Source organism: Acanthochromis polyacanthus, chromosome 3 (genome assembly GCF_021347895.1).
Source record: "Acanthochromis polyacanthus isolate Apoly-LR-REF ecotype Palm Island chromosome 3, KAUST_Apoly_ChrSc, whole genome shotgun sequence".
NCBI classification, from domain to species: Eukaryota; Metazoa; Chordata; class Actinopteri; family Pomacentridae; genus Acanthochromis; species Acanthochromis polyacanthus.
The window spans coordinates 28,614,744-28,639,662 of NC_067115.1; the positions used below are offsets into that span (position 1 = coordinate 28,614,744).

A 24,919-nucleotide genomic window follows, 5' to 3' on the forward strand; every position below is an offset into this window, starting at 1 on the left:
CATAACATACAGCTAAAACACAATACAAATATGACATTTATTCTGTAAGAGTATATCAAAATTAACATGTGTGGATTGCAAAGTTTGTTTACACTCTTAGAAACAGGAAAATATTTTGCTGTTCCAAAATCAGAGAATATTTAAACTGAGAATATTTAAACTTTTCTGTGTTTTAACCTCTTAAGATTATCGGGAGCACACAAATATGCTATTGTTCGATTCTAGATTATTCAAGTGGCAGGACTTACTTCAGTTACATACATTATTAGTTATGTTCAAAGTCAAAAACAAAGACTTTTTTTTGAAGTGTGATCTCACTTGTGTCTTAGGATAAATTTACTTGTATGACCCTAAAGTACTTCCTTACCAAAGGGGACCTTTGTATCATGATTTGAAGTCAAAAGTCGCTTAACCTCCCTACTAGAATATGGAAGCCAAAATATTTAAACAAAACACTAATAATAATTCAGAGTCTGGCATTGTTCGGGTTAGGAAACTTAGCTGGAGTAGAGGGGAGACGATAGACTGTATATACTGTACAGTCTATATAGTCTCTGGTCTCCCCATAGACTGTGTGTGTGTACATATATATATATATATATACATATATATATATGTACACACACACACAGTCTATGGGGAGACCATAGACGGTGTATATATGAAGAGTTCATTTGCAAAAACAGAACTCCGCTTTGATAAATTTTCAGAAAACTTTTTGTTTTATTCTTTACTTGAGATAATATCAAACTGAAGTTGAGTGGATTTGACTCAGTTGAAAAATACATGACAAAATAGAGAAAAATAAATTATTAATTTTATTATTAATAAAAAATGAGTTTTCTAAAACGTTATAAAACGGAGTTACCTGTTTTTGCAAATAAACTCTCTCTCTCACTATATATATATATATATATATATATATATACAGTGCCTTGTGAAAGTATTCGGCCCTCTTGAACTTTTCAACCTTTCGCCACATTTCAGGCTTCAAACAAAGATATAAAATTTTAATTTTTTGTCAAGAATCAACAACAATTGGGACACAATCGTGAAGTGGAACAAAATTTATTGGATATTTTAAACTTTTTTAACAAATAAAAACCTGAAAAGTGGGGCGTGCAATATTATTCGGCCCCCTTGCATTAATACTTTGTAGCGCCACCTTTTGCTGCAATTCGCTTGGGGTATGTCTCTATCAGTTTTGCACATCGAGAGACTGAAATTCTTGCCCATTCTTCCTCGCAAAACAGCTTGAGCTCAGTGAGGTTGGATGGAGAGCGTTTGTGAACAGCAGTCTTCAGCTCTGCCCACAGATTCTCCATTGGATTCAGGTCTGGACTTTGACTTGGCCATTCTAACACCTGGATACGTTTATTTATGAACCATTCCATTGTAGATTTGGCTTTATGTTTTGGATCATTGTCCTGTTGGAAGATAAATCTCCGTCCCGGTCTCAGGTCTTTTGCAGACTCCAACAGGTTTTCTTCCAGAATGCTCCTGTATTTGGTTCCATTCATCTTCCCATCAATTTTAACCATCTTCCCTGTCCCTGCTGAAGAAAAGCAGGCCCAAACCATGAGGCTGCCACCACCATGTTTGACAGTAGGGATGGTGTGTTCAGGGTGATGAGCTGTGTTGCTTTTATGCCAAACATATCATTTTGCATTGTGGCCAAAAAGTTCCATTTTGGTTTCATCTGACCAGAGCACCTTCTTCCACGTTTGGTGTGTCTCCCAGGTGGCTTGTGGCAAACTTCAAACCAGACTTTTTATGGATATCTTTGAGAAATGGCTTTCTTCTTGCCACTCTTCCATAAAGGCCAGATTTGTGCAGTGTACGACTGATTGTTGTCCTATGGACAGACTCTCCCACCTCAGCTGTAGATCTCTGCAGTTCATCCAGAGTGATCATGGGCCTCTTGGCTGCATCTCTGATCAGTCTTCTCCTTGTTCCAGGTGAAAGTTTAGAGGGACGGCCGGGTCTTGGTAGATTTGCAGTGGTCTGATACTTCTTCCATTTCAATATGATTGCTTGCACAGTGCTCCTTGAGATGTTTAAAGCTTGGGAAATCTTTTTGTATCCAAATCCGGCTTTAAACTTCTCCACAACAGTATCTGGGACCTGCCTGGTGTGTTCCTTGGTCTTCATGATGCTCTCTGCACTTTAAACAGAACCCTGAGACTATCACAGAGCAGGTGCATTTATACGGAGACTTGATTACACACAGGTGGATTCTATTTATCATCATCAGTCATTTAGGACAACATTGGATCATTTAGAGATCCTCACTGAACTTCTGGAGTGAGTTTGCTGCACTGAAAGTAAAGGGGCCGAATAATATTGCACACCCCACTTTTCAGTTTTTTATTTGTTAACAAAGTATGAAATAGCCAATAAATTTCGTTCCACTTCACGATTGTGTCCCAATTGTTGTTGATTCTTGACAAAAAATTAAAATTTTATATCTTTATGTTTGAAGCCTGAAATGTGGCGAAAAGTTGAAAAGTTCAAGGGGGCCGAATACTTTCACAAGGCACTGTATATCACCTGTAAATAATACTGGAAATTTTCAGATTTTTGTTGATTTGTGTGAACTCTGTGTGCCCCACTTTTCCCCTAATTTGGGTTTCTTTTCCTCTTTACTCTTCTCAGCATAACTCTTCTAAGCATATGTATATATATATATATATATATATATATATATATATGACTTGATCCAGCTTGCTGGATCAAGTCATGTTCCCAACCTTGACACAGGTCATTCAGATAGCTCTGACCATCCCAGTGTCCAGCTGCACTTGTGAACGGACGTTCAGTGTGCTGAGACGGCTCCACACTTGGCTGAGAAGCACAATGGGGCAGGATAGGCTTCACCATCTTGCCATCATGTCAGTGGAGAGAGAGGAACTTTCCAAGTTAAGCCACAGCCAAGTGATTGACCACTTTGCAAAAAATGAAAACAAGACGTTACAGTTTACTCCCCAAAAAATGATTGCCTGAAGTGACACACAACAGTTGTTCATTTATTCTTCTACTATGGAAATTAAAGAACCCAGAGATTTTGGGGTGCTTTATTTTATTTTATTTTTTACATTGTAAATGTTCAATTTGCAGATGTTTACTGAAATAAATATTTCAAAAAGATTCATTGCTCTTCCTATTTGCATTTGTCAGTAATGGTTTAGAAGTCGAGAGTAAAGTGCACAAGTAGGCCAAATGCATTACCGCAGTACATTTCAGATGGTTAATCAAAGATCAAGACAACAACATAGTCTGATATTATTCAATGGTTTAAAGAGCTATTTAGGTTTTTTTATGTGAATAAGTGCTGAATATGTTTTTTTTCTCGCACACTTTGCGCACTCTCATGAATGCTTTGTGCCCCAGGTGTGCCCCAGTACAGTATTAGGTCTGGTGACGCCCCTGCTGTGCGGCCCTCCAAAAAAATGCCACCCCACACCGTCACTGATCCACTGCCAAACCGGTTATGCTGGAGGATGTTGCAGGCAGCAGAACGTTCTCCACAGCATCTCCAGACTCTGTCACGTCTGTCACATTTGCTGAGGGTGAACTTGCTCTCATCTGTGAAAAGCACAGGGCGCCAGTGGTGGACCTGCCAATTCCTGTGTTCTATGGCAAATGTCAACCAAGCTCCACGGTACCGATCAGCAAGCACAGAGCCCACTAGAGGACGCTGGGCCCTCAGACCACTCTCATTACATCTCTTGCTGATTGTTTGATAGAGACATTCGCACCAGTGGTCTGCTGGAGGTCATTTTGTAGAGCTATTGCAGTGCTCAGCCTGTTCCTACTTGCACAAACGAGCAGATACCTGTCCTGCTGATCGGTTGAGGACCTTCTACGGTCCTGTCCAGCTCTCCCAGACTAACTGCCTGTCTCCTGGAATCTCCTCCATGCGCTTGAGACTGTGCTGGGCAACACAGCAAACCTTCTGGCAATGGCACACAGTGATGTGCCATCCTGGAGGAGTTGGACTGTCTGTGGAACCTCTGTAGGGTCCAGGTATCGCCTCATGCTACCAGTAGTGACACTTACCCTAGCCAAATACAAAACTAGTGAAAAACAGTCAGACAATATTAGGAAGGGAAAAAATGTCAGTGGCCTTCACCTGTAAACTCATTCCTGTTTTGGGGGTTGTCTCATTGTTACCCCTTTAGTGCACCTGTTGTTAATTTTATGAACACCAAAGCAGCTGAAACTGAGTAAAAACCTCCTCTGCTACTTACTTGACCAGATCAGTATTTCACATGTTTGACTAACTTGATGCAGTACTTAGATTAAAAAGTGTTTCTTTAATTTTTTGAGCAGTGTATATACATACATACACCGTCTACTATATACTCATTCTATGGGGGAGACCAGTGCACTGGGAGATGGTGGTGGTGGTTCAGCAGTGAGGTGCCTGATGGGGTTAATCAATGTGTTATATTATTGCACATACTCTACCGTTCAAAAGTTTGGGGTCACTTAGAAATGGCCTTATTTTTGAAAGTTTTTTTTTTTCAGAGAACATAGCACTTAATGAATCAGAAATCCAGCATGGACAATGTTATTGTGGTAAATGACTATTTAATGGAATATCTCCATAGGGGTACAGAGGAACATTTCCAGCAACCATCACTCCTGTGTTCTAATGCTACATTGTGTTAGCTAATGGTGTTTAAAGGATAACTGATGATTAAAAAACAGTTGTGCAGGTATGTTAGCACATGAATAAACGTGTAAGTTTTCATGGAAAACATGAAATTGTCTGGGTGACCCCAAACTTTTGAACTGTAGTGTAAATATTTTTATCTTAAGTTGCAAATTATTTCTCCAAAAGTAATTATGAATGCTGATGAAATACAGAAATGTCCCCAATGCACAATGAAGTCTCAGAACTGTCAACATTTAATATTCTTTACATTTTTTGTTGATGGGGTACTTACATAATGAAATCAGTATTATTATGTCAGATGCCTTTGATTTCGAAAGACATCAAGTGATTTTCTTTACTGATGTTTTTTTTGTCAGTTCTTGTTCTATTATTTTAACTACTGTGTAGACATTAACACACATAACTTTCCATATAATATATAAAAGAGTTTATTTTTCTGCTTGGGCATTTCAAAACATATTTCCTTACAGACTTGATGTACGAGTTTTTAAATCTTAAATAATAAAATATAATATTGTAATAATAATGGCCTTAATATATCTTGGTTAATGAGTCTATAGTTTTTGCTCATTTTTTTTTATTTTATTTTATAATATTAGGACTTTTAGGGGTCGAATTGTTGCAGCTTTGTGGAGAATTTCATGTATTTTTTCATCAGGACAAATATGTAGCTCAGTGCAAAGAAACTTGACACAGATGTATTTAATCTGTAGCTGAGAAACGTTACAGGTCTGTAATCATAACAAAGCCAGAGTGGAACTGAATCACAATCTTAATTATCACAATTTAAATCGCACTCTTTAATCGTAATTCCTGAAAAACAGCATTTAAAGAATACACGTTCTAAAGTGTAGTTTGTTTTTGCACCAGTAGAGGGCATTGTGGCCCTTTTTATGAAGTACTGTACAGTGAATAAGGTCTCTACGTACAAACGTGGGGATTTTCTCAGCCTTTTTTTTTTATTTATTTTTTTACACTTGTCAACATGCTTTATCTATCAGAACCAGTAACAAACAACCACTTTTGCCCCAGGATAGCTTTTTCTACTAGAAATGATGATTTTTATTTATTTTTCCAATTGGATAGTAAGTACAGACTGACTTCTACTGTAGTTGGTCAACGTCTACTGAAATATATTGTATCTGTCAGGCTTTAATGTCATAACAACATTACATTTTAAGTCAGAATTAATAGATATTATATTATATTACACTGTGTGTAACAAATAAATAACTTAAGCAGATTACATTGTTCAGGAGCCACATTCAGCCCAATTTGATCTCAAGTGAACAATAACATCAGAGCATAATAACCTATAAATAACAACAACTCCAAATTTCCCCCTTTGTTTGAGAGCAAGAAAGTGCAAATACATTTTGAGAATGTTCACACTTACTGAAAAATCTTTTGACAAAACATTATGAACAACCTGACATTTCGTAAGAAAAGTAAGGGCAATTTCAACAACATTATGCCTCAGTTTACTCGTTACAACTTACAGATCACAGAGTGTCTAGAACTCAACAATCTAGTGTTTTACTTTCTGATCAAACAACTTGTCATGGTCTAGAAATTATTTAAATTTATAGTTTTACAAATTTACAGTTAATGTCTTCTCTGTAATTTTTGTTCTTTGCAAAGTCATCCTGCGGCCCAGATTGGACATTCTGACGGGTTGGTTTTGGCCCGCGGGCTGCATGTTTGACACCCCTGACAAAGTTAAACATATTACTAGTACTGAGTGCAATGAAAAATTTAGGATTTTGGTCAGTGATTATATTAACAATGAGTCAATACCATTGTTTATTTATGCTTCCTTTATTTATTTCCTGACATTTGATACATAATGAGTGTAAATAATAGGGCTGTACAGTGGCTTGATGGGTAGCACTGTGGCCTTGCAGCTAGAAGATCCCCGGTTTACATCTCGGCCTTCTGAGTTTGCATGTTCTCCCTGTGCATGCGAGGGTTTTCTCCAGGTTCTCTGGCTTCCTTCCACAGTCCAAAAACATGCTGAGGTTAATTGGTAACTCTAAATTGTCTGCAGGTGTGAATGCAAATGTGATTTTTTTGTCTCTACATGTAGCCCTGTGATAGACTGGCGACCTGTCCAGGATGTCCCCTGCCTTCACCCTAAGTCAGCTGGGATAGACTCCAGCACCCCATGACCCTAATGAGGATTAAGTGGTGTATAGATGATGGATGGATGGAGTATAAATAATGAGTAACATATCTGACATCTATAATTACAGATTAACCCAAGGTGAACAGTAAGCACATTTGACCAAGTACTTGCTTACTTATTTTTAAGAGGAAATGTTGCACTCCATTCCGTATACTTTACAGCTATTTTGCTCACTACAGTTTCTGGTTTCATATACACAATGCGATCAGTTCATCAACGACTGTCTGTTTTGCTCAGTTATTCTACACAAATGTGTATAAAGTTACTAAAACTTGCTTCAGCTCCACCAATTTTAATAACAAACACTGTTCTAACGTGATTCTGTTGTATAATGAATAACTTAATTCATTTATTTCATATTCTGGAAAATGTGTTGGTCCTTTTATTCAATTAACTGTGGCAGTTAAGATGATACTATGCTTTTATAAAATATGCCACATTGTTGTAGATTGTTCTCCCAATGCAAGTTCAAGTCAATTCTACTTGAAAAGGTGCTAGAAATGAGAGAATGTAAAACGATGTCATGTTGTCAGGGGCCTTTGTACGGGACTTTTAGAGAAACAAATTGATAAAATAATCATTTGAATGCAGGGCTTGACTATTTTGTGTTGTTATTTTTGAACATTTTTTTTGTAAAATATTCCGTTCAAGTGGCATAAAGTATCTAAACAAAGAAGTATGCCCTCTGCAGGCCATGTGTTTGCACGTTTGTTTAAAGGAAATACTAGTTTTGTTGTGAAAGTAACAAATGGTATCACAATATTACTACAATTAATTGTGTGTTGAAAAAAAACTGTTCGATATTTAGGTAATTTTAAAAATGTAGATTACTTTAGTAATAAATCAACTTTCAAAGCCCGATTGGAAAATAGTGATTGTGTTTCAGTCATTTATAGATGGAGATGATAGATAGATAGATAGATAGATAGATAGATAGATAGATAGATAGATAGGTTGATAATTTTTAATCTATAAAACGAGAAATGTTGTCTGTTTGTTTATTCGTTTGTCAAATAGATGCAGTTCAACGGTCAGTGATCGTAAATATGATCATGTGACCTCCAGACTTGCGCAGTGCCGCCTGTCCTTCATCTGGTGCATGCCCGTCGCGGGAACGCGCACAGCTGAAACTATGAATACCACATTTTGAGATCGACGTGCTTTTTAATATTAAAGATCTGTCAAATGTAATAGACTTATATGTAAAGCCACATGCAAAATTTCATACTGCATGTGACTTAAAATGAACAATATATTCCCATAATTGTGAGCTAAATTACTAGTTTCCAACAGTATTTAAACTAATATTAGCACTAAATACTGCAGTAATATTTCAGATTATTTATATTATCAAACTATTTTACCATATTTATGGGTAATTTTATTGCTTTTACATTAACACATTTTTTAAAAATATGCATATGTAAATTTAAGGCTAGTAATTGTACTTTCGTCATTGTTATTTAAAGTATTTTAAAGTGTGACTGTTATTTTTAAAGCATTTTTTCTCAGCTGCTGGAAGCTTACAGTTTTTACTTGTTTGTTTGTGAGAAGAGGTGATCAACCAGACAGTTAATATTTTTAAAAAAAAATACAAATGAACATTATACTCCACTATATTTTGAACTGTCAGCTGGTGCCTACATTTTTTGTTGTCTTTTTTTACAAATGAAAACATTTCCACGATTTACTGATGCAGACAAGCCACAAATCGGTGAATAAAAATCCACCAGAATGCAGGAAACAACTCCATGTTTTGGTATTTTTTTTACATGGACTGAAATTTGATGGGTGGGAAGTAAAATGTCCCCCAATTCTTTAATGACCCATCTACTTTTCATGCTGCCTCTTGGCCGCTGTTTCTCAATTGACCTACTTTGTTCAATAAAGGTTAAATTAAAAATAACACTTGTGCAACACAGGACTCTGCAAAAACTGCCTATGCTACATTCACTGCAACAATAGGACCATCATTACTGTTATTAGGCCCAGCTGTGCTCCCCTTTTATGTCACATCAAAATATCTTTGTGCCAATTTACATTCACCAACTCATCAGTATGTTTCCTTTATAATCCCTGATGAAGATCAGTCCATCCTCTTCTTCGTGGACTCCAGCTGCACTTTGCCCCATATATCGCTTCAGCTGTGCGCGCTCCCGCGACACACGGCGGACACACGGCGGGTCGTCCACACATCATGGCTTTCTTCGCTCATCAGATCCGCAGAGGTTTTTCGTCTTCGGCTGTCAGAAATGTGGTCATTAAACAAGTTACGATCATCGGAGGGGGACAGATGGGTGCAGGAATCGCACAAGTAAGCGACGAAACGCGTCAGCTTTAGCCATGAAGCTAGCAGCTAGCAAGCTACTTCTAGCTGCTGCACTGGTCTGACAGCTGTCGTGATATGTAGTATTTATTTTTTAAGAAGCTAAATATCACTTAGTAAACAGGTCTCATTCACGCTTTGTTTTCACTGCTCACCTGGAGTGTTTTTTAACTCCATTTCCTTGTCCGTTAGCAGTAAACACACTTCATTGAGCTAGCAGTACCTGCTGCTAAATACACTGCTCAAAAAATTAAAGGAACACTTTTTAATCTAAGTATTGCATCAAATCAGTGAAACATGTGGGATACTGATCTGGTCAAGTAAGTAACTGAGGGGCTTTTTAGTTAGTTTCAGCTGCTTTGGTGTTCATAAAATTAACAACAGGTGCACTAAAGGGGTAACAATGAGACAACCCCCAAAACAGGAATGAGTTTACAGGTGAAGGCCAGTGACATTTTTTCCCTTCCTAATCTTTTCTGACTATTTTTCACTAGTTTTGCATTTGGCTAGGGTAAGTGTCACTACTGGTAGCATGAGGCGATACCTGGACCCTACAGAGGTTCCACAGACAGTCCAACTCCTCCAGGATGGCACATCAATACATGCCATTGCCAGAAGGTTTGCTGTGTTGCCCAGCACATTCTCAAGCGCATGGAGGAGATTCCAGGAGACAGGCAGTTAGTCTGGGAGAGCTTGACAGGGCTGTTGAAGGTCCTCAACTGATCAGCAGAACAGGTATCTGCTCCTTTGTGCAAGGAGGACTAGGATGAGCACTGCAATAGCTCTACAAAATGACCTCCAGCAGACCACTGGTGTGAATGTCTCTGATCAAACAATCAGAAAGAGATGTAATGAGAGTGGTCTGAGGGCCCAGCGTCCTCTAGTGCCCGCTGTGCTCGCTGACCGGCACCATGGAGCTCGGCTGGCAACACAGGAATTTGCAAGTCCACCACTGGTGCCCTGTGCTTTTCACAGATGAGAGCAGGTTCACCCTGAGCGCATGTGACAGACATGAAAGGGTCTGGAGATGACATGGAGAACGTTATGCTGCCTGTAACATTGTTCAGCATGACCGGTTTGGTGGTGGGTCAGTGATGGTGTGGGGGGGAGGCATATCCATGGAGGGACGCACAGACCTCTACAGGCTGGACAATGGCATTCTGACTGCCTTTAGGTATCAGGATGAAATCCTTGGATCCATTGTCAGACCCTACACTGGTGCAGTGGTCCTGGATTCCTTCTGGTGCACGACAATGCCCAGTCTTATGTGGTAAGAGAACTCATGCAGTTCCTGAGGATGAAGGAACTGATACCATTCGCTGGCCCCCATGCTCACCTGACCTGAATCCAATAGAGCACCTTTGGAACATTATGTTTTGTTCCATCCGGCACCATCAGATTGCTCCTCAGACTGTCCAGGAGCTCAGTGATGCCCTGGTCCAGTTCTGGGAGGAGATACCCCAGGACACCATCCGTCGTCTCATTCAGAGCTTGTCCCGGCATCGTCAGTCATGCATACAAGCACATGGAGGCCATACAAACTACTGAATACCATTTTGAGTTGCTGCCAAGGAATTTCAGCAAGATGGACTAGCCTGCCACATCAGTTTTTCACTTTGATTTTGGGGTGTCTTGAATTTAGCCCTCCTGGGGGGGGGTTGATAATTTTCATTCCCATCAAACAATGTGGCATCTTTTCATTCCTAACACATTAACCAGTCCATATCAATGCTAATATCCAGTTAGTTTTTTTTCCCGTATTGAAATATGATGTATTTTCAAAGTGTTCCTTTAATTTTTTTTGAGCAGTGTAGTACACAGCTCTGGTTTTACTGTTTGAATAAAACTTTGCAGCTTTTATCAAAATGTTACAAAGCTACCCGTCACTGTGTTACAACTGCCGAGTCGAGACATGACTGTACAATGTAAAATATCTGTGTGTACAGTGTAAAACCGGTTTAAATGTCGCATGCAGTTAAACTTTAACATTTTTTTAATTTGAACTTTGCATGCAGTGAATTGGGTTGTTTAGTTTGGATGGTTTGTCAAACTGCAAGTTATGAACATTATGTAAATATTAGCGGTGGCTGTGGTGGCTGCAGCTTATTTGGTACATGGCAACCCTTTGTAAAAACCTAGCTAAGAATTAATGGTGCCATATAAGTTATCCAATAACTTCTAAGAAATCCAATCAAGGCAGAGCACCCCTCCCCTCCCCCCATAGCAGAATGATAGTGAGGAGCAGTCAGACCATTCTGTACTATAGAATAGTTATACTGCATCTCTGTAGTACAGAATGGTGGTACTGCAGCTGTGTACTACAGAATAATCAAACTGCAACTCTATAGTACAGAATGGTCCGACTAAGCCAGACTAGACTCACTGAAATGTTACCCTGTATAGGGAGAATGGGCTTCAATGCTAACTCATTAACAACTTAGCTGACAAGCTATGAGAGAAGCTACATACTACAGACACAAACCACCACTATGCAGCTGTCTGCTAATATTCAGACCTAATAAGAAGAGATGCTCTAATGGTAACCTTTGTCTGCTGTAAAATTTACTTCACTGACAAACTCTTTTTGGCTAGCTAAGTCAATCATGATTGACAAGACAGTTAAACGGGGATGATAATGGAGTGTTTTTGAAATTAATTTTCCAGCAGTATGTTTCACAAACCAGTTAGCAGTTTACTGTAACTGCTTGACTCCCCATCGTCTGCTCAGCTGTGATATGCATGTCACAGCTGCTTGCTGCATGTGCTGCAATGAGAGTGGAGTGTGACAACACCATTTTACTTTATTCCAAATTTCTTTTTCATGCATTATGTTGTTTAAAAATGAATTTATTTTCCAATATATCTGTGACACGCCTAAACTGATTGATAAGTTAGTGGGCCAGTGAGTAAGTCGGGCTCTAATTTTCAGGTCCATTTGTAGTTTTAGCTATTGAAACGTGTTGCTAATTGTGTCTGTTGTAGACATGAGTAGCAATCACATGGAAAGAGCTTCTATCTGTTTGCTTCTACCTAAAAATCCCTCACACCATCAGCTGTGTTTCAAGCAATCTTGATTTCTCTCCGTAAGGTTGCTGCTTCAACTGGCCACTCGGTGACTCTGGTGGACACATCTGACGACATCCTTAAAAAGTCTATCAAAACAATCGAAGGGAGCCTGAAAAGAGTGGTCAAGAAGAAGTTTGCTGACAAGCCAGAGGTGAGACGCAGTAGATCAGCAAAGCAAAGGATTATAAACACTAGCATTTAAAAGTTTGTGGTCACCCAGGCAAATTCATGTTTTCCATGAAAACTCACACTTTTATTCATGTGCAAACATATTTGCACAAGGGTTTTCTAATCATCAATTACCCTTTCAATATGATTAGCTAACACAGTGTAGCATTACCACTGTATTTCTGATTGAGTTAATGTTATTTTCATAGGGGGAAAAAAGCTTTTCTTTCAAAAATAAGGACATTTCTAAGTGACCCCAAACTTGTGAATGATAGTTGTAAGTCAATAGTATGAAATGTGTGCACTCAAATTGTGTGTCGTTTGTTAACAGGCAGGTGAAGAGTTCATCCAGAAAGTCCTGAAGAATGTGTCGACCTCAACAGATGCTGGATCTGCAGTTAAGAGCTCAGATCTTGTGTTGGAGGCTATTGTGGAAAATCTAAAAATCAAACAGGATCTTTTTAGTCGCCTTGACAAGCTGGCACCAGCGTAAGTCCTCGTCCTGGACTCTTACTTCGTGACTTCGTACCAGCTAGACACTAATTGTGAGGGTTTTTACATGTTACATGTTGCCTGCTAGTATGTCTACAACATGTTTTTGGTTCCAACTATTTCAATTCACATAATGGATTTGTATTTAATTCCAAATCCTTTTCATTTTAAAGTGCTCATTTGAGATAGAATAGGAAACGTATGTACTGAAAAAGAAAACGCTGGAAGGTACGTTTCTGTTTAAGTATTAAACTGCAGTGATTATCGTGTGTTACTCACTGGCTGTGTTGTTTCAGACACACCATCTTTGCCAGCAACACGTCCTCCCTGCCCATTTCTGACATCTCCAGCACCACCAACAGGCTGGACAGGTTCGGCGGCCTTCACTTCTTCAATCCTGTCCCTATGATGAAGCTTGTAGAGGTAGGGCCCCTCATTCCCTTTATATTTGCTGGGTCATTTAACAGGGGGCAGTACAGGTAAATGTTTTTGCGTGCTAGAAAATAATGCAACAGATGTGATGCAGATAGAACATCAAGCTGAAGTAATAATAGAAGAGATTAACAGGACCTGTGAGGATGTTTTTACATGTATGTTATTATACATGCCACTCTTAAAAACTATTCCTTAAGTACCATTAACCAAGTTTTCTAAAGGGATTTTTACAAAACCACGTGCATCTCAAAAACTTAATCGATGAGATTCTACAGGTGAAGTGGGAGGGGAAAAAACTGCAACACTATCCTGCTACTATGCTCAGCTGTAAACTTGAAGAAGTTCAATGAAGCCAGCATTCAAAGTACTACAGTGTGTCCTTGGAAGTGATAACACAAGTCATTCATTCATTAACCTCATTGTTTCATTGGTTTAGTGCCTTTGTGCAGCCTTTTGTTTGTGTCACATGGAGCCAGAGATGTATTAAATGGCGTCGGCAGTATCCCTTAGGAAAGAAAATTGAGTGTTTTAGTAGACAAAGCTGGGGTAGGAATTTTTAGGCAAAGATTCCATAGTAACCTTCTGCCATGTTTGATAAAGAAACCAGTCCTCCACACGTTCTCTTCAGGTAATTTTGTCTGTGATGGAAGGTTTTGGCCATTAACGATGTTTTCACCCACATCAAGTGAGACAGTGTAAAGTCCACAGTGGGAATAGGATGTGGTGACTGAATGGATTTAACAGTCAGGACAGTGTGGTTTGAGTCCTTGAATATGAAAATGAATGTCGACGCATCATTTTTTCCTAAAGGGTTAACCCTTTAAGACCTACCATTGTGCGAGTCCACCAGCACATATTTTTACAGTTGTACATGTTGTAGTGCAATTTCTTGGAGTATTTTTATGTGCTTTGCATCAATGTAACCCTTATGTCCCAAGTTTTAATGATAAGTATCGACTTGTGTGTTAATGACTACAATAAATGGCCTAAAAGTGAAATAAACCCACTCGGTCTGTTGCTGAAGTGTTTTTCTTCAACAGGTCATTGGAACCTCATCAACAAGCCAAGAGACTTTTGATTCACTCTTGAACTTCAGCAAAGTGCTCGGAAAAACACCAGTGTCCTGCAAGGTAAGGTTTTTTCGCCTGATGTCACTGTCACTGCAGTCTCTTAGAGAATACATACATTAATACACCTAATCTGAACTGAAATTGTCAAAATTTGTTTCATTGGAGACCTTCCGCTCTATTTTAAGATATCGTCAACAGAAATCCTTTGAACAGTGCCAATGTTCTTAAATTACTGTAAAAACGACTCTTGTATTTTATGTATCTAATTACTTGTACTGAACATTTTAATGTTTGTTGTTATTGTTATCTGCCTGTTTTTTGTTTACTTTGACATTTGCTGGTGCTTCTCTTGGCCAGGTCACCGTTGTGAAAGAGGTCTCGATCTCAGTGGGTCCTTTATGTGGTTAAATAAATAAAAAAAATTATGACGACTGACAGACGATCCAGTCACCTTGTAATAATGCAGCATACCAAGGTCTGATACAGTAGATTGTAAGTGAGCAGTCCCTTTATGTAGTCAGTGTGTTAGGTGTGGGACAAATGGCCAGATTCCTTGGTCTAGATGACTGAATCCCATTCATCTCTGAAACTATATTTTAAAGTCTTCATAAAGATACTCCAGGGCACTTGGGAGGTCTGTTCAGAACTGTGCTGGTGACACATGAAGAAAAAGATGCAGGAGTGGTCATGCTTTTTCTCATCAGTGTGTATCCATCATGTCTTTATTCAGGATACCCCCGGGTTCATCGTAAACCGTCTGTTTGTTCCTTACTTGTACGAGGCCGTCCGGTTGTATGAGAGAGGTATGTGTCCGCAGATTTGTGCCCTTTAATATTGTTTTACAGTTTTTAATTGATGCCTGTGCATGGTGTACTTCCTCAGGTCATGGATCCAAAGAAGACATTGATATCGCGATGAAACTTGGTGTTGGTTATCCCATGGGACCCTTTGAGCTCTCTGACTACATCGGGTTAGACACAATAAAGTTCATCATGGATGGTGAGTAGAAGTGCATAGAGAGTATCTAAAATGATATGGCTTTAATTTAAAAACAAAGCCACCAAATAAAGTGAGGTATTAACCTGTAGTTCATTTCCCTGTAGGTTGGAGAGAAATGGATCCTGACAACACACTTTTTGCCCCAAGTGAATTGATGGACAAGTTGGTTGCAGAGGGCAAACTTGGCAAAAAGACAGGAGAAGGTTTCTACAAGTACAAGTAATTTATGGGGGAAATATACTGCAAAAATTGGGAAATGAAGCCACCCAGTGCCTGTGCTGTCTCACTAAAGATCAGCTGTTTTCTAAATGACATCAACGAATGTGTTCAGCAATTAAATCTCATGAAATAAATCTTTAAAAACTTGGTGCCTGTTTTCATTTGTAGAGTAAGAGGTGTTGACTGCTTTGTGGGGTGGCTAATCAGGAGGACCGGGACAATTCACGGTATATGAATAAATGTGCATAATGTGGAAATGAACAGATTTTCTGTTTTTTTTTATTCCTACAGCTGTTGCAGGGAAAGTTCCAGAATGTGGAGGAATTTAGTCTCACAGTCACAGAAAATAATTATCTAAAAGTCGGGTTATTCTTTTTTATCAGCACAATGCAAAAAGATTCATGTTAGAAATATTCCAGTTAAGACTCTAGAATATCATGATTTATGTAAATTTACCTCAATAATATGAATGTTCAGGTTAAGATTGTGCTGTGATATTATGTGAGTTTAGCTGATTAAAGTTCATTACTCTGCACTACAATATTATTTAAATTGACATAATATTTTAGGATCAGACTCTACAGTACTCAGATTAAGAAATCAAATATTCTATAAAATGTAAATACACTAAAATAATTTGGATATATTTAAGTGAGACTCTACAATATTATTTGACACAAATCTATTTAAATCAAAATTTTAATCATTTTGACTCCAAACCTTTACTGATTTAAATATTAAAATCACTCCTTTCTAATCCTCTGCTGTACATTTATATTCCTCCATGAATATTCCTCCATACTAACTTTTTGGGTCCACATTGAAGGAGTTTTTGTAAACCACTCTTTTGGGTCTATAGTTGAGGTTTTAGGTGGAATATTCCTTTTAACCAGCCCCTCAGGTCTCTGAGGATTTTGGATGGAATACTCGGTTAAACCAACATTTTAGGTGCATGTCCAGGTATTTTTGGTGGAATGTTCCTTTAAGGTGGATGTGTGAGGACCTTGTAGGTGGAATACTTCATGAAACCAACCTTTTAGGTCAACATTCAAAGATTTAAGGTGGAATATTCCTTTAAACCAACCGAAATTTCATGTTTTGATCATTATCAAGTGAGAAACCTCAATCCAGACTCCTCATAATGATGTTTGAGATTTATGCTGCTGTTATTTGTTTAGTCCAGACTAAATGACAGAAATCCACGACTGTAATTTTATTTCAGGACTCTGTTATTAAATGTCAAAACAATCCATGTGACTCTACAAACTCAACAGCTTTACAAACTCTAAGACTAAACTCTCCACAAGGATCCAAAATAAGTTGTACTTCTACATGAGCGCTTTAATTATTCTTCATCTACTTCCTGAAAAGTTTGGTCAATAAAAAAGACAAAAACTAATATTTTCAGCTGAACTAAAGACAGACTTTGTGATTTTTCAGCTCACATGTTGTGTTGTTGTAAACTTACTCTTTCAAATAAATAGCCTCCTAACCCCCTGGAAACCTGAGTTTGTCCTGTTTTTGTTGCTCCTTGGTGACCCTAGACAGCCGGTTGTAATGTTTTTTGAGCAACACACCATAATATGATGTTTTTACAGCGATGTTTCTACTATGGAACCAGTTTGACATGTTCAAGTGTTCTTTGTGTGAAAACTCAGAGATTTCAGGTATCAGAAGGTGGTTTTCAACTTTCCTTGTTAACTTTCTGCTTTAACTTTAAGGCTGAATCCCAAACTGCCCCCTACACACTCCCCCTACACTACCGAGTGTCACTCCAAAAGAAGTCACACTCGCAGCTGTGGAGGGCACCTATTATTGAAGGGGGAGGGTATAAATACGATCCTCAGGAATGGGATGCCCTGTCGCCTCACCGGAAAACGGAAGACGTCATCGCCATGGTAACACAAAGACGCCTTCTGTGCATGGCTGTAGCGCTGTGACACAAGTTGCAACTAACAAGGATCACTGCTGCTTCCAGAAGACGAAAGCATCCCACTTTTTTTTCACTGACATGTTTTCCAATCCTATTATCTGGCATTTCAAATCCAACAAATGAATAAATGAATAAATGAATTCTGTCAGTTGTGTTCAAATTTTAAGGTGTCAGGGGGTGCACAATTAAATCAAATGTCAGCAGAGAAGAAGATTTGTTTCTTTTGATTTATCTTTTTACACCACTCTTTTTGTGATGTTCTGTCAGTGTGACAAAGGCGTGGGAGAAATAATGGACGCACGTGGAACTCACATCAATATGTTTGTTTCCTCCTCCATTTCGACGTTGCACTTCCTGAAAAAGTTGTCAATCAACAACAATTGGGACACAATTGTGAAGTGGAATGAAATTTAATGAATATTTTATACTTTTTTAACAAATAAAAAACTGAAAAGTGGGGTGTGCAATATTATTCGGCCCCTTTACTTTCAGTGCAGCAAACTCACTCCAGAAGTTCAGTGAGGATCTCTGAATGATCCAATGTTGTCCTAAATGACTGATGATGATAAATAGAATCCACCTGTGTGTAATCAAGTCTCCGTATAAATGCACCTGCTCTGTGATAGTCTCAGGGTTCTGTTTAAAGTGCAGAGAGCATCATGAAGACCAAGGAACACACCAGGCAGGTCCCAGATACTGTTGTGGAGAAGTTTAAAGCCGGATTTGGATACAAAAAGATTTCCCAAGCTTTAAACATCTCAAGGAGCACTGTGCAAGCAATCATATTGAAATGGAAGGAGTATCAGACCACTGCAAATCTACCAAGACCCGGCCGTCCCTCTAAACTTTCACCTCCAACAAGGAGAAGACTGATCAGAGATGCAGCCAAGAGGCCCATGATCACTCTGGATGAACTGCAGAGATCTACAGCTGAGGTGGGAGAGTCTGTCCATAGGACAACAATCAGTCGTACACTGCACAAATCTGGCCTTTATGGAAGAGTGGCAAGAAGAAAGCCATTTCTCAAAGATATCCATAAAAAGTCTCGTTTAAAGTTTGCCACAAGCCACCTGGGAGACACACCAAACATGTGGAAGAAGGCGCTCTGGTCAGATGAAACCAAAATCCAACTTTTTGGCCACAATGCAAAATGATATGTTTGGTGTAAAAGCAACACAGCTCATCACCCTGAACACACCATCCCCACTGTCAAACATGGTGGTGGCAGCCTCATGGTTTGGGCCTGCTTTTCTTCAGCAGGGACAGGGAAGATGGTTAAAATTGATGGGAAGATGAATGGAGCCAAATACAGGACCATTGTGGAAGAAAACCTGTTGGAGTCTGCAAAAGACCTGAGACTGGGACGGAGATTTATCTTCCAACAGGACAATGATCCAAAACATAAAGCCAAATCTACAATGGAATGGTTGGCAAATAAACGTATCCAGGTGTTAGAATGGCCAAGTCAAAGTCCAGACCTGAATCCAATGGAGAATCTGTGGGCAGAGCTGAAGACTGCTGTTCACAAACGCTCTCCATCCAACCTCACTGAGCTCGAGCTGTTTTGCAAGGAAGAATGGGCAAGAATTTCAGTCTCTCGATGTGCAAAACTGATAGACATACCCCAAGCAACTTGCAGCTGTAATTGCAGCAAAAGGTGGCGCGACAAAGTATTAATGCAAGGGGGCCGAATAATATTGCACGCCCCACTTTTCAGGTTTTTATTTGTTAAAAAGTTTAAAATATCCAATAAATTTCATTCCACTTCACGATTGTGTCCCACTTGTTGTTGATTCTTGACAAAAAATTAAAATTTTATATCTTTGTTTGAAGCCTGAAATGTGGCGAAAGGTTGAAAAGTTCAAGGGGGCCGAATACTTTCACAAGGCACTGTATATATATATATATATATATATATATATAGTGAGAGAGAGAGTTTATTTGCAAAAACAGGTAACTCCGTTTTATAACTTTTCAGAAAACTCATTTTTTTATTAATAATAAAATTAATAATTTATTTTTTCTCTATTTTGTCATGTATTTTTCAACTGAGTCAAATCCACTCAACTTCAGTTTGATATTATCTCAAGTAAAGAATAAAACAAAAAGTTTTCTGAAAATTTATCAAAGCGGAGTTCTGTTTTTGTAAATGAACTCTTCATATATACACCGTCTATGGTCTCCCCATAGACTGTGTGTGTGTGTGTGTACATATATATATATATATATATATATATATATATGTACACACACACACACAGTCTATGGGGAGACCATAGACTATATAGACTGTACAGTATATACAGTCTATCGTCTCCCCTCTACTCCAGCTAAGTTTCCTAACCCGAACAATACCAGACTCTGAATTATTATTCGTGTTTTGTTTAAATATTTTGGCTTCCATATTCTCGTAGGGAGGTTAAGCGACTTTTGACTTCAAATCATGATACAAAGGTCCCCTTTGGTAAGGAAGTACTTTAGGGTCATACAAGTAAATTTATCCTAAGACACAAGTGAGATCACACTTCAAAAAAAAGTCTTTGTTTTTGACTTTGAACATAACTAATAATGTATGTAACTGAAGTAAGTCCTGCCACTTGAATAATCTAGAATCGAACAATAGCATATTTGTGTGCTCCCGATAATCTTAAGAGGTTAAAACACAGAAAAGTTTAAATATTCTCAGTACTGTAGGGAAACTTTTATTAAGAAAGCCTTACCATTACCTGTGTGGCTTTATGTAGCGCCAAGTTGTCCTTTTACACAGAATTAAAGCATAACAATAACCATACTTTTACATAACCACAATATTTTTTGTACTCTTTCCACCCCTGGTATTATTGATTTTGGAACAGCAAAATATTTTCCTGTTTCTAAGAGTGTAAACAAACTTTGCAATCCACACATGTTAATTTTGATATACTCTTACAGAATAAATGTCATATTTGTATTGTGTTTTAGCTGTATGTTATGCTTAATTAACCTGTATTTTGTTCTTTAAACCTTATTCATATCATGATTATTGAATTATACAGTAACAGAATTACTTGGCAGTAGTTATAACATAATAATAATAATAATATTGCATGCCCCACTTTTCAGGTTTTTATTTGTTAAAAAAGTTTAAAATATCCAATAAATTTCGTTCCACTTCACGATTGTGTCCCACTTGTGGTTGATTCTTGACAAAAAATTACAATTTTATATCTTTATGTTTGAAGCCTGAAATGTGGCGAAAGGTTGAAAAGTTCAAGGGGGCCGAATACTTTCACAAGGCACTGTGTATATATATATCAAATCAAACTTTATTTATTGAGCACTTTTTCATACAATTAAACTGCAGCACAAAGTGCTATACATGTTAAAAACAGTCCCCGCCCCATCTCCAACTCCAACACACACACACACACACACACACACACACACACACACACACACACAGATGAAGTGATCTTAAAAGCACGTGGCTGAGTACAGAGGAGTATATATATATACACAGTGCCTTGTTTTAACCAAGGTTAAAACAAATTAAACAGCAGATTTAAAATCCTGTCATGATGGGATCTAAAACTGCAGAAGAAGAGCGAATGAAATGTGATCATGTCTTTATTTGCTGTGGTGGTGATGATGGTGACTTAAACTCTAAAGTGATTATTGCATACGGTGTCTCTGACTGCTCTGCTGTCCTGGATAGCTGCAGGTGGATGGGCTCATCATCTGGGTCTTCAGTTTGTAGGGCAGGATGTTGCTCTCCTCTAATAGTAATATTATGAAGAACAACACATGCCACAGTAATATCACAGGCCCTCTCAGGGGTCTCCCTGAGGAGACGTAGGCACTGAAACGGGCTTTCAGCAGGCCTATGGTCATCTCCACCCAGGCTCTGGTCCTGCAGTGAGTCCGGTTGAAGTTCTGTTGGGGGGCCTGGTTCAGGGTCAGGGTATGAGGTCATCAGCCTGGGTTGGCATGGTAACCCCTGTCACCCAGCAGAAGGCCATCAAACTCTCCTGTAATGTATAGTGGATACATCAGAGCATATTAAAGGAGGGAGACAAGAGAATTCTATTGTGAAAATCTTTAGGCTGCTGACCATGCTGCAGTCTGTTGCTCAGGTTAGACTCTCCATAAATCCTGGAGTCATGAACAGACCCAGACCACTTGGCCTCCACATTAGAAATGATGCATGCAGCATCACATATGATCTGGACAGTGCAGAGAATGACAGATGTTGAACTATGATGCAGTCTTTAACATTTAGAAACAGTAGTCAGTCTACCTGTAGCCTACCTGCACATTTACGCTGTGAATGGACTTCCTGTTCATGGTGAGAGGGAGCTGTGATGGGGATGTGTGTGCATCTATGCAGCCAATCACACTGGGAAATCCTAAAAGAAAATAAAATGACTAATCCCAGTCTGAGGCTGCAGCACAATGTCATTAACAGAATATGATTTAAAATGAATTTAACAGATCTCTACATCATTCACCTGCAATCCTGTGGAACTCCTCCTTGACGCTCTGACAGGTTTATGTCTAGGGAATACTACAATGATGGTAAAAGTCGTTTCATGGCCAGGAGCACTTTTCTGAATGTCCTCCATACAGTTGCCTTACTCTGCATCTCCGACATCATAAAAAAACGTCCATTTGCAAAGAACCGCAGCGCAACACACAATATCTGCTGGATGTGAGAGCATGACTACGGCTGGTAATGTAAATGTAAGGACGGATTAGGTTGTTTATGTAGATTATGGACTTGAAACGATTACGAAACAGTACCGCTCAAACCGATAATTGTCCGGAAATGCGAGAACATTTATGCTCGATCTGATAACAATCTACCGACGAATATTTAATTATCTGTGCAGTAATGCTGCTCCTTTATCCACTGGATCGTTAATAAAAGTTGTTCTACGCCAAAACTCGCTCGCTTACTTACTGAATGAATGAGGAAATGAAACAGCGTGTGTGGCTGAAAGAGGGCGGAGACGGAGAGAAACTCGAGGTTTTCTCAGATAAACCTGCTGGCGAGCAGGTTAGAGTCATAGAGTCTGTTACTGGGGTAACTGACCGAGAGTTTAAGTTACCCCTCTTTGTGAAACAGGCTAGAGTTACCCCTCTGTCTCAGGGTTAAGTTTCCTCGCCTCGTGAAATGGAAAACTCTGAGTTTCCCTCATTTCAGGGTTGAGAAACTCAGAATTTTCAGTGAACCTGCTTCGTGAAACAGGCCCCTGGTTTCCTTACACTGTGGGTGAACAGGCCAACAATCAACAGCAATTTGCAGCAATGTCCGGTTTCCCAAATGTAATCGGCATAACTGACTGCACTCATGTTGCTGTAAGGGCTCCGAGTGAAAATGAATTTGTCTATGTGAACCGAAAAAATGTACATTCAATCAGTGTACAAATTATTTGTGCATCGGACATGATCATAACAAATTTAGAGGCAGGGTGACCTGGGTCAACACATGATTCATTCATCCTGACGCACAGCAGTGAAAACACTGCCGGCCGGCGCTGCGTAAAATGCCGAGGATCAGCAGCTTATTTATATACAGCTACATTCATGAGTTACTTTGCATTGACCATTCATGGTCAAATGTGGGTGTGTTGCGGGCGGAATGTGAGGTGGATCCACCTGTGCAATCTTCCAGCTGGTGTGTGATTTATAAAGAAATTGCATGCAGCTGTGCGTACGCACAGTTTTATAAATCAGGGGTGAAGGGCATACGCCCATTTCAGATTTTCAGCGTACGCAAACTTTTAGTATGGATCCTACGCAATGTTTTATAAATGAGGCCCCTGGTCATTCAGTGTATTCAGGTAGACCTCATTCTTTGGGAACATAACGTTGTTGAACCTGACCCCAGATCATAACCCTAAACCCCACAGGCTGGTAGACACTAGACATGATGAGTGCATCATTTCATCTGCTTCTCTTCTTACCGTGATGCTCCCATCACTTTGGAACAGGGTAAATCTGGACTCATCAGACCACATGACCTTCTTTCATTGCTCCAGAGTCCAATCTTTATGCTACCTAGCAAACTGAAGCCTTTTTTTTCTGATTGTCCTCACTGATCCGTGTTTTTCTTGGAGCGACAGCTGTTTAGTCCCAATCCTTTGAGTTCCCTTCACATTGTTCTTGTGAAAATGCTCTTACTTTCACTATAGTCATGAGTTCAAATGTTGATTTCTTGCGATCATCTAAGAGTTTGTTCTGACCACATTTGTTCCTCAAAGATGATGGTTCACCACTATTCTTCAGGTTTTCATGATGCGTTGGACGGTTCTTATCCTGATTTTTCCTCGATTGTTTACTTTGCTTGATGCAGACCAATAATTCGACCCTTCTGAGACAGATTAACATCCTTTCCATGACCACAGCATATATATGTGGTTGTCTTACCTATTTGCTTAGTTAAATCCAGGCGTTTTTTTTAAAAATGCGGTGTCAAAGTTATATGTTAATGATCTTTTTTCATGACAATAATCCCTTTTTGATTTAAAATAGAGATTTAACTGCCAGCTCACATTTGAATCAGACTCAGCTGTAAAACTACTCTGCGTTACACAATGGCAAGTTGTAATTTTGGAGTAATTCAGCCATAAGTGTTTGATCTGGAAGCTGATTCTGAAAAGATGATGACAAAGAAAGCTCCATTCTGAAAGTTGAAAGGATTGTTCTGATGATTTTCTTGCATATGAAACCCCAAATAACTGGGTTCATGTTTTAGAGACTGTCATTGGTACACTGCAGTTTGGAGGTGGAAATGCTTAGCCTTGGCATTGGCTGCTTATTTTGCTCATCATTTGTCAAAAAAAAACACCAAATGGGCATGTTAAAAAGTAACCCATAAAACTTAGTTTTCACTGCAGAGGGCCTGCAAAGTTTAATCAAAAAAGCAAACTGCTTAAAGGATAATATAATCTGGTTCATCTGCAGAGGCTTTTGCTGTCTGTGTATCATGTTCATTCATTTATTTCATTTTTGAGTGTGGGGGGAAAACAACAGGAGTCAGGTTTTGTGTGTGATTTCTTATAGAAGTAGGTCATCTATTAACAACAACCCTCAAAATAAGTCTTACTGCTGTTCCTGTTTCTATGTTGGGCATTTCTTACTTTTATTTCCCGTGTGCAAAATGGGACTCAGTAGAAAATAAGCACACATGACATTATGAAGAGAATTAACCTCCGTAATAATCATGAACAGAAAACCAATAATAAAGCTTTCTTAAATCACTCATTTGTTGATTAGAAATCAAGGACACAGTCACTTCTGTTTTTCAGGCTGGCAAAAACCAATAAAACAAAGTTCAGATCAGTTTTTTGTTTGTTTTCTGATT

At 38.8% G+C, this 24,919-nt stretch overlaps 2 protein-coding genes across 2 annotated transcripts in view; one reads left to right on the top strand and one right to left on the bottom strand.

Moving 5' to 3' along the window:
- Positions 1-1,680: 1,680 nt before the first annotated feature.
- psip1a (PC4 and SFRS1 interacting protein 1a) overlaps positions 1,681-24,919 on the bottom strand; it is a 259,251-nt gene continuing 236,012 nt past the window's right edge. The window contains exon 18 of the mRNA XM_051945186.1: positions 1,681-2,164. Within this exon, the coding sequence (XP_051801146.1) occupies positions 1,696-2,164 (469 nt within the window). The 3' untranslated portion in view covers positions 1,681-1,695. The remainder of the gene's footprint in view (positions 2,165-24,919) is intronic.
- hadh (hydroxyacyl-CoA dehydrogenase) lies at positions 9,002-15,788 on the top strand. The gene is made up of 8 exons (XM_022221687.2): positions 9,002-9,180; positions 12,281-12,409; positions 12,758-12,915; positions 13,215-13,341; positions 14,394-14,483; positions 15,154-15,226; positions 15,306-15,422; positions 15,527-15,788. Exons 1-8 carry the CDS (start codon positions 9,064-9,066, stop codon positions 15,643-15,645), a joined length of 930 nt encoding a protein of 309 aa, XP_022077379.1. The 5' UTR covers positions 9,002-9,063; the 3' UTR covers positions 15,646-15,788.